This window comes from Corvus kubaryi, unplaced genomic scaffold, assembly GCF_017639235.1.
Source record: "Corvus kubaryi isolate FWS band 111438036 unplaced genomic scaffold, C.kubaryi_AGA036_p1.0 split3-37296, whole genome shotgun sequence".
NCBI classification, from domain to species: Eukaryota; Metazoa; Chordata; class Aves; order Passeriformes; family Corvidae; genus Corvus; species Corvus kubaryi.
The window spans coordinates 2,946,938-2,959,848 of record NW_024582086.1 but is presented as its reverse complement, the minus strand read 5'-3'; the positions used below and the strand labels follow the sequence as shown (position 1 = coordinate 2,959,848).

The 12,911-nt window shown below is 42.1% G+C and overlaps 1 protein-coding gene across 6 annotated transcripts in view; it reads left to right on the top strand.

Annotated features, from left to right (window-relative positions):
* Positions 1–12,911, top strand: part of PALM2AKAP2 (PALM2 and AKAP2 fusion) — a 266,024-nt gene that overhangs the window by 118,081 nt on the left and 135,032 nt on the right. For 4 of the 6 annotated variants that reach the window (XM_042015308.1, XM_042015310.1, XM_042015312.1 and 1 more), the window contains one exon: positions 5,988–6,692. The exons of the other annotated variants lie outside the window; for them this stretch is intronic. In XM_042015308.1, coding sequence (XP_041871242.1) covers positions 5,988–6,692 — 705 coding nt within the window. The remainder of the gene's footprint in view (positions 1–5,987; positions 6,693–12,911) is intronic. 6 annotated transcript variants of the gene reach the window in all.

Genomic DNA, 12,911 nt, shown 5'->3' with positions numbered 1-12,911 from the left:
ACAAGCTCAAAGTGTAAGTAGATTTTTTTTTTAAGAACAGCCTCTGAATCCACAGAACAGGCAGAATCTAGATCCTTCTGTTGGCACGTTGGGATCTTGTTGTCCTGAAGCACTGCATCATGTTCCACTGTAATTAAAGCTTGTGCAGAAAACTTGTACTTGTGAATACTGGCTGTCATCTTCAAGTACTGCTTTCAGTTTCAAGTCTATTGTCAGGTAGTTTTGTATTCTATTAGTAGATCACATTTTGCAGTAAATATGCTTTGGTTAAATAAAAACATTTTAGAATCAACGTTAGTTCATTTTTCAACTACTTTGACAAGCTGAGCTGCTAGGTTTTCCCACAGAGAACAAACATTATGCACACAGACAGACAAGCAAGGTTCTGTTATTCACTTCTCCCATGGCAGTGCCTTTTACTGATGAACAGTTTCCAAGAAATTCACATGTGTTTATGCACTTACTTAGCCAAGTAGCTTTAATGTGGTCCCTGGGTTGGTCATAAACCACATGTGATGCCAATATCTAAAAACACTGCAGTAAAATCACAGTAGAAGGCATGAAAATAAAATGTTGACAGAGTCAAAAGCTTAAGCAAATTAGCCAGAGCTTAAATACAAAAGGATCTCACCTGTTAACTTTCTACAGCATCCCCCAAGAAGTGCTAGAACTTATTGCCCAAAGTCTCCCTAATAAAGAAGACATTGTTATGTGTCAGTACTCCATACCATAGATAAAAACATGTATCTTGCAACTCTTCTTAAATATAGAACCATAGAATTGTAGGTTTTGGTTGGGAGGGACTTTAAGATTATTTAGTTCCATCTCCCCTGCCATGGGCAGGGATGCCCTTCACTAGATCAGATTTCTTAGGGCACCATCCAGCCTGGCCTTGAAAACTTGCAGGGATGGGGCATCCACAGCTTCTCTGGGCAACCTCTTCCAGTGCCTCACCACCCTCTGAGTGCTTACGTCTGCCCTCTTTCAGTTTAAAACCATTGCCCTTTGTTCTGTCTCTATCTGCCCATATATAAAGTCCCTCTCCCTCCTTTTTATAAGCCTCCTAATGGTACCGTAAGGCTGCAATAAGGTCTCCCCAGCGTCTTCTGTTCTCCAGGCTGGACAATCCCAGCCCTCTCAGGCTGTCTTCATGGAAGAGGTGGTCCATCCCTCTCATCATCTTCATGGCTCTTCTCTGGATCTGCTCCAAAAATGTTCTGTCTTTCTTGTGCTGAGGACCCCAGACTTGGATGCGGTACTCCAGGGGGGTAGAGTAAGGGCAGAGTAGAGGAGGATAATCACCTCCTTCAAGCTGCTGGCCACACTTCTTTTGATGCAACCCAGGATACAATTGGCTGCAAGTGCACACTGTTGGCTCATATCCAGCTTTTCATCCATGAGAAACCCCAAGTCCTTCTCCTCAGGGCTGCTCTCAATGACTTCTCCCAGTCTGTACTCACATTTGGAATTGCTCCAACCCAGGTGCAGCTCCTTGCACTTGCTGAACTTCGTGATGTTCTCATGGGCCCAGTTCTCAGGTTTGTACAGGTCTCCCTGCATGGCATCCCTTCCTTCTGGTGTGTCCAGCTGCACTGCTCAGATTTGTGCCATCTGCAGATTTGCTGAGGGCCCTGGATCTTGCTGTCCACATCATTTTTAAAGATACTGAAAAACACCAGTCCCAAGAGAGACCCCTGAGGGACACCACTCATCACCGGCCTTCACCTGGACACAGAGCCATTGACCACAACTCTCTGGCTCCAGCCAGCCAGCCAATTCCTTATCTACTGAACAGTCCATCCATCAAATCTGTGTCTCTCCAATTTGGAGATAAGGATGTCGGGGGGACCATATCAAAGGCCTTACGGAAGCCCGGATAGATCTGTTGGTCTTCCCTGGCGACCATTGCCATTATTCCATTGCAGAAGACCCCCAGATTAGTCGAGCATGATTTTCCATTAGTAAAGCCGTGATGGCTGCCTCAAATCACCTCCTTATCTTTTATGTGCCTTAGCATATCATCTAGGAGGATCTGTTCCATGATCTTCCTAGGCACAAAAGTGAAGCTCACTGGTCTGTAGTTTCCCAGTTTTTCCTTTCTCCCCTTTTAAAAAACATGGGCAGATCTTCCCTTTTTCCAGCCACTGGGGACTTCACCTGACTGCCATGACTTTTCAAATATGTTGGAGAGTAGCTTGGCAACAATACAGAATTATAGAATCATTAAATAGTTTGTGTTGGCAGGGAACTTATAGATCATCTCATTCCTTCAACCTGTCTGCTAAGGGCGGGAATACCTTCCACTAGACCAGGTTGCTCAGAGCTCCACCCAGCCTGGCCTTGAACATCAGCCAGTTTCCTCAGGACCCTGGGATGCATGTCATACAGTCCCTATTAAGCTTCATCAGTGATCACAAGTGTCTTCTTTACTTACAGTGGGAGGGTCTTAACTTCCCTCACACCCACCCAGAGGATCAGCTACTTCAGAGAATTGTGAAGTCTGACTCCAGTGAAGACCGAGGCAAAAGAACTCATTGAGTACCTCAGCCTTCTCCGTATCAGTCAGCACCAGTTCTCCCTTCTTGTTTACAGGGAGATACAGGGAGATAGATTCTTCTCAGCCTTTTTTTTCTACTTACGGAATCCCTTCTTGTTACTCTTCACATCTCTTGCCAAGTCCTATTCCAGCTTTGCCTTGCCTTTCCTGACCCCATTCCTACACACGAAACCATATTCCTGTACTCTCTCCAGGTTCCTGTCCCTGCTTCCACTGGTAGATATTTCTTTCTTACTCCTTGGTTTGAGGAGCTGACCTTAGCTCAGCCATGCCAGTTTCCAGCCTGCCTTGTTTGATTTCCTACACACTGCGCTAAGAAAAGTGGTCTCGAAGCCTTGTCAGCTCTGGTCAGCCCCTCAGTCCTTAAGGACAGTTTCCCAGGGGATCTTCATTCACCAACTCCTTAAACAGTTGAAGTTCACTCTTGCAAAGTTCAGGGGTTTGTCTTTGCTCCTTGCCAGGCTCATGCTCCTCAAGATCACAAACTCAAATATGACCAGGTCCACATGATTTAACTATCAGATTTTTGCTATCTGCTTCTGAATTCATTCCCACTGTACAACCCTTCTTTTAATGCACAATATGGACCTAAATTTGTGCATCAAGACAGGGAGGGTCTGGCAGATTGCATCCTCTTTTGCACTACAAATACATGGCACTCAGCTATTTCACAGGAAAATCACCAGTTTGTAAATAAAAAGCCATGCCCCAGATAATATTTTTAATTTTCAAAGGAAAAGAGAAGCACAGGAGCTCTAGGGGAGCTCAGGGTCGTGCTACTTCTCTCTAAGAAGATAACAGATAGCTAGTTGATGGGTTGGTGGTGCCCTCTCTTTTGGGTTGTGGTACTCCAGACAAATCAGGAACTTCTGCCCATTACAGATGATTTTCTGAATGTGCTGTTGCTGCCTCATGGTTCAGCTTTGCTTCAGTTCAGCTGGCCACTCAGATACCTCTCAGTTTTAGCATCTTCACCATAGGCTAGCCAGCCTCTATTTTTACCTTTGTAATATTGAAAGTCATTGAACAATATCTGCCTGAGCAGTCCTAGTGAGGTCAAGTGATGTTCAGAGCCCACTCACCCAAGCCCTAGGCACCAAGCCAATAAACAAAATTCTTCTTCCTTTCTTCCTCTGCCTCAAGAAACTGCACCTAGAAAATTCTAGAAACGTTAGTGTTGGTGCCTGCATCTCTTTGTTTCATTATCACTATAAATTGGATTAAAGGCTTCAGAGCAGAGGCACTTGGATAAGACATAAAGGGCACTTGCACACCAGTTCCTGGGCTGGAACAGTCCTGAGCAAGTGATCCATGCCAGCTGCTCTCTGAGCTGCACCATGGTGCTGTCTGCCACAGTTTCTCAGAGCAATGGCTTGGTAGCTTAATTACTACCAGCCCTGGGGCAACAGTTCATTCCTTATTTCCAGCCTTAATTTCCTGTTTCCAACCATGCCAGCTGCCTTGCTGTCTCCAGCTGCACACCTCAGAGCAGAGCTCAGCTCTCAGCCTTGCAGCTGCCTTCTGGCTGCCCAGGCTGCTGTGGGATGGCCAGGCATGAAAACTCCAGCACAGGAGGGAGATAAAAAACTGTAAGTCCTACTTCATGGAGGAAACGGGCAACCTGTGCTCAGGGTCATGACAGCTATGGACACAACTAGTTCATAAACCTCCTGAAGCAGTGGTAAAACACAGTCCTTAGGGATAATCCACTAGGTTGCAGTAGTCAAGCTGAGAACACTGCTTCTGCAGTCCACTCCAGCCTTCAGCAGTGCATCGTTCTCAGAGGCAGCAACGCTCCTTCACCCACCGGCACCTCTGTCCCCTGGCTCCATGCAGGTGTTTGTGCGGTGTACTTGACCTAGACAGTCCTGCTGGGGCTGGCCAAGGTGTGAGCAGATGCACACAGCATGTAGATGGCCAGACCCAACCATTTTGCCCACCAGACTGCACTCCTGGGGGACAGAGGAGACCATGTCACAGAGAACAGCATGCACCCACTCACCAATACATTCATTTTCTGTCTAGCACTCTAGGCAGTGTAACGATGCATGTCATGATAAATTTCCTATTGCTGATTAAATACTTTGCTTTAATGTTACAGGAAAAGTGATTCTACTGTGTGTGAATAAAAAGACTGAGGAAATATATTAAAGTAACAGTAATTTTTAATATTAATTATTTTTTTAAATACAAACATACCAAGCTACATTGGTTCTTGGTGCAAGAATATTCTATACTCACTTGAAAATAAATCAGGAAAAAAAGCAAACGTTTCAGTTTGTGGTATCCCCAGGTAAGATAAACCATGATTATACCATTGAGGTTCGTTGATGAAAGTGTTCACTGTTAGTTTCACAAACAACTTGTCACTGCCTGTGGTAATTTGTAATTAAGTGTCTGTGGATGTCTGTCCAAGAGCCAAAATGTCTTCATATGCATACAAGGAATGCTTAAACAAATGAACACTCTGGAAAATCTGAAATACCTTCTCACATTTTTTCTTTGAAAAGCTGTCTAGTGATATGTCATCATATCTCAAAATGGGTGTTGGAGCAAAGTAGACTGCTCATCTATTCCTACTGTGTGGTCTACACTTTTCATCTCATTACTACATCCTTAACTGCTAGAAAATGTTTGCTATTCTAAAGCAACATCCCTCACACGTTTTTACCTGTTGTTTCATGACTCTTTGAAAATCAGTTCATTATTACTTTTTTCTTCAACATTGGTAGTGGTGCTTAATTCTTTATTCAGATAATCAAGGGAGCACTTCTTGGCTATTCTGTACATTCTCTTAACCTGGAAGCAGAGGTCTGTTGATGCCTTGGTGTGGAAGCTGAGAGAGCTGCCCTGCCACACACCTGTGGGAGAAATTATCCTATTCCTGTGTGATTTTGTTCCCACGTGTAGAACAGAGATAAACAATATTTCTTCACCCCTCTAAAATGTTTTGAGTGCTACGGATGGAAGAGTTAAGCAAGGACAAGCATTGATAATTAAATGGTCTGAGTGTTGCAGCAAACAAAACTTGCAGTTTGATGGCAGAAAAGAGAGTAGACAGGTTCTCTCTGAATTTTGAGGCAAGTTCAGAATGGAAAGTTAAAGGGCAACCTGCATGCTATCACCTCCCCTTGCCTAAATTACACCTAACCTCTTGGTGCTCCTAGTTCACCAGAGAAAGCTCCATGTGGCGTGAGCCGGAAGATTAGGTCCTGTTTGCCGCAATTACACCCAGCCTCCACCTGCATAAAAAGCCATAGTGTAACAGAGTTCACAGTGTTGCATCCCACCTCTAATGTAGAACACTTAGCCCTTTAGAAGCAGGAGGTAGGAAAAAGGGGCACCATAGTTTTCTTTGTCTGTTTGGCAATTAACCATTCACTGGCTTTTTTTGTTGTAACATGCACTTCCTCTCTTGTTTTCATTCAAGCTTTGTGCACCATGGAAATTAATGTGGAGAAAGACAAACAGACAGGAGAGACCAAGATTGTCTCTGCTTCACCTGTTGGCCCAGATGAGGCCCATCAAAGAGGATTCAAAGTCTATGATGATGGTTCCAAGGTAGTCTATGAGGTTCACTCTGGTGGCACAGTGGTAGAAAATGGAGTACATAAATTAAGCTCAAAGGACGTAGATGAACTTATGCAAAAAGCTGGACAATCAAGTGTAAAAGGAGGGTATGAAAAAATGACTGTGTCAGACAGAAATGTGGTAGCCGATGGAAACCTTAGCCATATGAAGGAGCAAATGCTCTTCAAGGAGGCAAAGCTGGAAATGGTACACAAATCCAGCAAAGGACGTGCTGTGAACCCTCAGCCACAAGACAAACCCTGTGGTGGTGAAACCCCAGAGGCCAGTGCAGATCAGCCAGTGACAATGATATTTATGGGCTACCAGAACATTGATGATGAAGAGGAGACAAAGAAAGTGCTGGGCTATGATGAGACCATCAAGGCAGAGCTTGTGCTGATCGACGAAGACGATGAGAAGTCACTGCGGGAGAAGACAGTGACTGATGTTTCCACCATGGATGGGAACGCTGCTGAGCTGGTCTCTGGCAGGCCCCTGTCGGACACGACAGAGCCCTCCTCACCTGAGGGGAAGGAAGAGAGCCTGCCCTTGGAAGCTGCCCCAGGTACACAAAAGAAAAAGCGCTGTCAATGCTGTATTGTCATGTGAACACCTCCTCCTTCCCTGCTCCAGGCAGCTCCTGCTCCATCACTTACGTAGACCTCACTGTACTTCTAACTGCAATACTGTGAACTGGAAGTGAATGCCTCCATTGCCTTGCAGTTGGGTTGCTTTTCTTTCTAGTTCTTCAGGAAGAGGAACACATGGTTATTTTCCCATCAGACATACTACTTGGTGTTGGGGAGGGGTTGGGGGTTTTTGGCTTCTTTTTTTCTTTTGTGTTGTTGGTGATGGCATTTTGTTTTGTTTTGGTTTTTTTCCTTAATACTACAGAGTGAGAGATAAATGAGAAATGGAACATATGTTTTCATATTTATTTGATTTATATATATATTTTTTATATATATAATGAGAACACTTTTTATGTTTTTTCTTTAAATATCTGGCAGGCTTGATCAGATTCCTAGGATTTTGTGGGAGTCTGAGTTTCACAGCCACCAGATATGAGAGCCTTAAAAAAATGTTACGTTTTTAAGAAAAATCACATTAAGCATTATTTTATAGATCATATTTTTTATTTCTTGGGGGAAGGCTCAGATCGCTTTACTGTTTTAATTTGCTAAAACTCAGACAAGCCTTTCCTGAAAAATTGCATAATTTTGGTTTTTAGTAACTTTCCAGTTTAGTTTGCGGTGTCAGAAAAACCCATTACCCATTTCTGCTTATTGGTGATACCAGAAGTGGACCTTAATTATTCTTTCTAGAAAATGTATGAATGATCATTTTGCCTTATATAAATCTTCCAGATTACAGTATTGTATATGCACTTCATCTCCCCGAATTACAGTTGAAATTAACTTGACATGAAAAAGATGCAGCTGTCACACCAACAGAAATGGAGTCACTGATCTAATTACTTGCCTTTCAGTAACTCTGCCAATGTTTATACATGAAGTTTTCCTGCTGAACTCCAGTAGATGAGGGATACTGCTTTCTATTTCCCTAGAATACAAACGAATTTTTCTCACAGTCTGACCCTGTTCCTACTTGATTCAGTGGCAAAATTCTCAGTTCTGGGAAAGGGGGCAGAGTCAGAGTTTTATTTTATAATTCTTATGGAAGTGTAATTTCTCACAGAGTGTACCTCCAGTGCACCTACATAATGACAGGCAGCTGGGTCTGATGCTGCCCTGCTTGTCCAGGTAAAACTCCCGTGGAACCCACTGGAGTTTTGTCAGAGCAGCTGTTTTGGGAGATCCTATAGCCACAAGACTAACATTTTCAAAAACTGCTGGTGGTTTTGGATGCCTCATTTTCTAATGTGGGACACTAAAAGATGCCTGATTTCCAGTACATTTTTCTTCGTCTGACCTCTGAAAAGCAGGCCTCTTAAAAACAACTAAAGATGAAAATGTAAAAATGTGAAGGCATCCAAAATCAATAGATGTTTCTTTTTTTCTTGTTCCTTGATTCTTCTAAATGAGAAAGCAGCTAGCTTTTTCATGGTGAGATATTATGAACCTGATTCTTGTATCACACTGGTTTGGCTTAAGTTTAACTTCACTCACCATAGTGGAGTTACTCTGGAATTATAACTACATGAGTGAGATTAAAAATCAGGTTTTGTATTTTCTGATAGTGTGAACAAGTACTGAAGATTATTTTGAAGTGTCTTTGAAACTATCAGACTTTAAAAATCAATAACAGCAACTGAAAAAAAGTGAAAAAAAAAAAAAAGAAAGAAAACAAAAAAAGCCTCTTTTCAGTCTGAGGTGGTTCCTATGATATTTCTGTTCTTTCTTGGATGGTGCTTTTACTGCATTAATTGTTAGTTCAGAGCATCTGATAAAACACAGCTCTTGCTCTGTACTCTTTTCTTTCTGTGCCAGTTAAAAAAGACACTTGTTCAGTGGTGGTAATATGAGGCACACTGAAAACCTACATATACCAAAAAAAAAAAAAAAAAAAAGTAAAAGGTAATTCCCATGTTAGGTCACTTGTCAGTATGGAACTGGTCAATGAAACTTCTCATCACTGCCCAGGTGACTGTCAGACAAAAAAACCCCAAACAAGTAGTAAAAAAAGCAAGAGTAGTGAAAGGCAGCCTCACCTCTGACACCTGCAGAAATTTTGCTGACCTCCATATCTGCTGCAGTGGCAGAAATGAATAGACTTCCACATGCTCCCTTTGCCTCCCCTGGGGGCTTTCGGCTGGGAGAAGGACCAAACTCACCCAGAGAAGCTCTGCACATCATTTTTTGACTCAGGCTTAGGTGGTTAAGTTTTATCACAGAGGGGAAGGGCCACAGAGCCTCATATTGCAACAAAAGGTCTGGTGGCTGTTTGTTAGAATCTAGCAGCCTGTGTGTATTTTTGGTTGGGTTATCTGGGTTTTTGGGGACTTTTTTGGTTGTTGTTGGTAGTGGTGGTTGGGTAGGGGTTTTTTCCCTTTTTCTCTTTCCCCAGAAATGCTAAGCATTTACAAATCTAAACATTTCTTAAAACAAGACCTTAAGTTTCAAGTCCAATATGGCCAGGTGAGGCTGTGCCCAGGCATGTTTAGGAGCCCTGAAACACAAAGGGTGAAGCCCTTTACGTCTTGCATCTACCTGTGAACGATGTGGGAACCAGGAGTGCTTTGCCATAGTTCTCTCACTCTGGGGCCTGCTCACCTCACCAGTAATACTTGGAGACAAATCTCCCAGCCATCTCCCCCTGGCCTGGCCAGTCATCTTTTTGCTCACCACCTTTTCCTCTCTGGGTGTGATGCCACCTTCACAGCCACCCTGGCCTCATGGTGTCTTCACAGCCTGAGCTTTTTTCCCCCTGCTGCTCCTCTCCCCATATGGACATTTTTTTTCAAAACCTCCTTGCTTGGAAAATTTGGGGTATCATATTAACCTAACCCATTCTCTCCCTGCATCTCTTGAGACATGTGCTCCCCTGTCAGACGACGTTCTGGTTCAGCACTGACTCAGCATTTTGGGGATGACTCCCTTAGCAGCCAGCTGTGGGAGATGCTTGCTGACGCTGGGACCAGAACGTGTCTGAGACCACTGTACCATCTGAGGCACAGCACAGTGGGGAGATGGTGGCACACCACAGTCCAGAAGTGGCCCTTTAGTGGTTAGAAGTAGAGCACAAGCCTTAAACCTTAAACCTCTCAAATAGCTACTGCTCAGTACTTGTAGCTAACACTGAGTGCCTAGGAAGGCCAGTCATTTTTATGTGTTCACATTAACTCCATGGTTAACAGGCCCCGGTAGATCCAGGAAAGCTGAAGGTTCACCTGCATAGGGTTGGTCTTTACAGGTCAAAGGCAATTCCACATCTGAGGTCAGGAAAAACATGAAACAGGAGCTAATGGGTCTGAAATCACAGGGCCTTTGCTGAAACACGCTTACTCCAATCATCCTCCTCCACAAGGGCAGCAGTCATGCTGGACATTGCCTTGTCCCTTCTAGCCATTAGCCTGCAGACAAGTTACAGGGGAATTCAGATGCATTAGCCCAGGCTGATGAATGTAAACTGATTTTCCAGGGATGGTTTGGGCTATGAAGGGGTTGGTTTTCCCCTTACACTTGGATAGGAGGCTGCCTGTGGAAATCCATGCACAATCAGGCGCAAGGGAAGCGGTCTGCTCTATGGTCAAGCAGAGGGAGATATTTTTAAGGATTGTTATGGGATGGGTTTTTTTATATTGTTTTAAGCAAAATCCCTGTCTGTTTAACTTACGCCATCACATGTACATTTTCAGTTTCAGCACGAGGGGATACAAAAAAGTAGAGTCAGAAACTGGTTCAGTAATAGCATTTTGCCACAACAAACTACTCGCCTTAACTTTTGTAAGAAAAACAAAAAAAACCCTCTTTTCAGTGTATTTTTTCCTAGACTGGGAAAAAAGTAACTTAGGAAACTTTTTTATATTTTGTATTTTCTAAGTTTCTATAAACCCACTTTCCATGTTGTCCCTTGTTTGCATTCAGGGACCATTTCTTTTGCAATCCACTGCATTTTACTTCCATTCTTTCTTTTTATTTTTCTTTTTTTACAGAAAAAAAATAACAACAAATCAAAAACCACAGCATTATGATTAGTGGCTAGGCAATCTCTTTCAATTACTAGAATATCAATACAGAAAGAAAAGAATTACAGGGTTGTTTTCTTTTTTTAATTTCTTGTGGCTGATGTACTGTATGGTATATGTTTACAGAACTCCTCTGGTCTGCCTTTGTGATGTTATCTAAATGAATGACAAAGTAGGTATGATGTGCCATTTGACAGTTTGCCTTAGCACTCTTGGGTTTCCTTCTTCTTTTTTGTATCTTTTATTTCCTCTTTTTTTTCAAAAAAGTGCAGGCTGTATTCCAAAGCTGTATAAACACAACATTATCTTTCAATCCCCAACAAGAGAAGTGTGCATAAGCCCTTCTCCAAGAAGAGTACCTCTACCAGTGCAGTACAAGACTTCAGTCCCGCAAACAAAAACATGTATGCCTAATTCTGCTATGCGTAGACCTGTTTCAGTCAACTGGACTGCTCACAGGAAGAACATTGTAGGCATCTGCAGGATCAGGGCATGAATGATTGACACAGAGTGTAGTTTGGGTGTTCCTTATGTACCTATATGGATTTTGTGCACTGCTGAGTTTCCCCAAGGTGGTGTAATCCGAGAGGCTAACTCTAAGCATTGCTACTTCTACTGAGGAAAATACAAAACGAAATGGTGCTTAGCATCCGGTGGGATCAGGTCCTGAGTCAGCATTGCTACCATCCATGAGCAAACACTCAGAGGGACTTTCCTGATGGCTAGTATGTTAGTCCCCTGCCATTGTACCTAAGTTCACTACTGATTCTTCACACCTAAAATTACTAAGATACCACAAACTAATCCAAGCAGAAAGATAGCATACAGAATTGCTAGAGAAGTAAAAGGTGTTCTACCTTTTAATTTAGTCAAACATCCAAATGGCATACTTGGAAAGTAAGCGGGGATATAATAGAAAATGTAGTATTTTACATTTGTGTATTTTTTTAAGGAATAAATATTTTTGTAATGAGATACAAACCCTAAATGGGTATTGAGTTTTGGAATATCATCCTTCCCATGACATTGAGCCTTTCAACTTTTTCATACCTTTATGACAATGCCCAACTTCTTGGGATCTTTTGTAGGCCTCACCACAATTTTTTCCAGGAAGAAGGATCACAACACTTTTTAAAGAGTCAAGTTAGAAGAGTAGAATCCAATATAACTGCTACAGACACAGCTAAATAAGTAAACATGTTTCACAGAAAAAGGTGGACTTACACCTTCTATAGCTAGACAAATTTCTTTACCTAGAAAGCCAACATAGTAGGCAATAGCTACCTACTTTCAGCAGAGTGGTATGACTAATAGGGGAAATACATGTTTTGTCATGTTTTGTCATATTTTGTCCAACACTAGATTTCAAAGTGCAAGAGATGATGCCACTGGAAAGAGCTGAACAAAATATTTTAGACAAAGTAGAGGATTTTCTCACATGCCGAGGCATGGATTCTTTATTTTTCCTAAACTCACTAAGTTTCAACCAGTTCTTGCTGTCTGTTGAAAAGTTTAGGATTTGCTCAGATTGTTTTTCTTGAGCCTTCTGAGCAGCAAGAGCAAACTTTAGTTCAGAGCTTAATAGTTGCAGATTATGACAATATCCAACAAAAATATAGACTGTAATTTTTGTATGTAAAAGAGTAAATTGTATAAAATGGCTGAATTTATTCAGTTTAGCATATAAATGGATTGTCACCTAGTCCAAAGAGAATTTAAATCCAACTTGTAATATAAAGTTCTAATAACTTAGCTTGTAAATAGTGACAAGAGTGCATGAAGTTCTTAAAAATGTCCCACTTGTATTTAAAATCAAACAATTATAAAACTGAGCCTTTTTCCTTGTAAGTTCAAAGAGTCTTGCAAAATCTATAGCTTTTTTCCTGTGATGGTTCCACTTAAGGTGTTCAGTGGATTAAGAATAGGCCACTTTTCTTATGGTCAAACTTGTGAAGAATTCCAAGCCCCTTCCTTCAGTTTGCAAAAGCTTCTCTTACTTTGCAGGGCTTTGCTGCTATTGTATTTCAAAGCTTTCCTGCAATTGTTTCGCAAATTCTTCTCAAAGGTAGATTTAGGGGTTTGTAAGAATTAATCTGCTTCAGAAACCGAATTTAAAACCCTTAATAAATTTTTTAG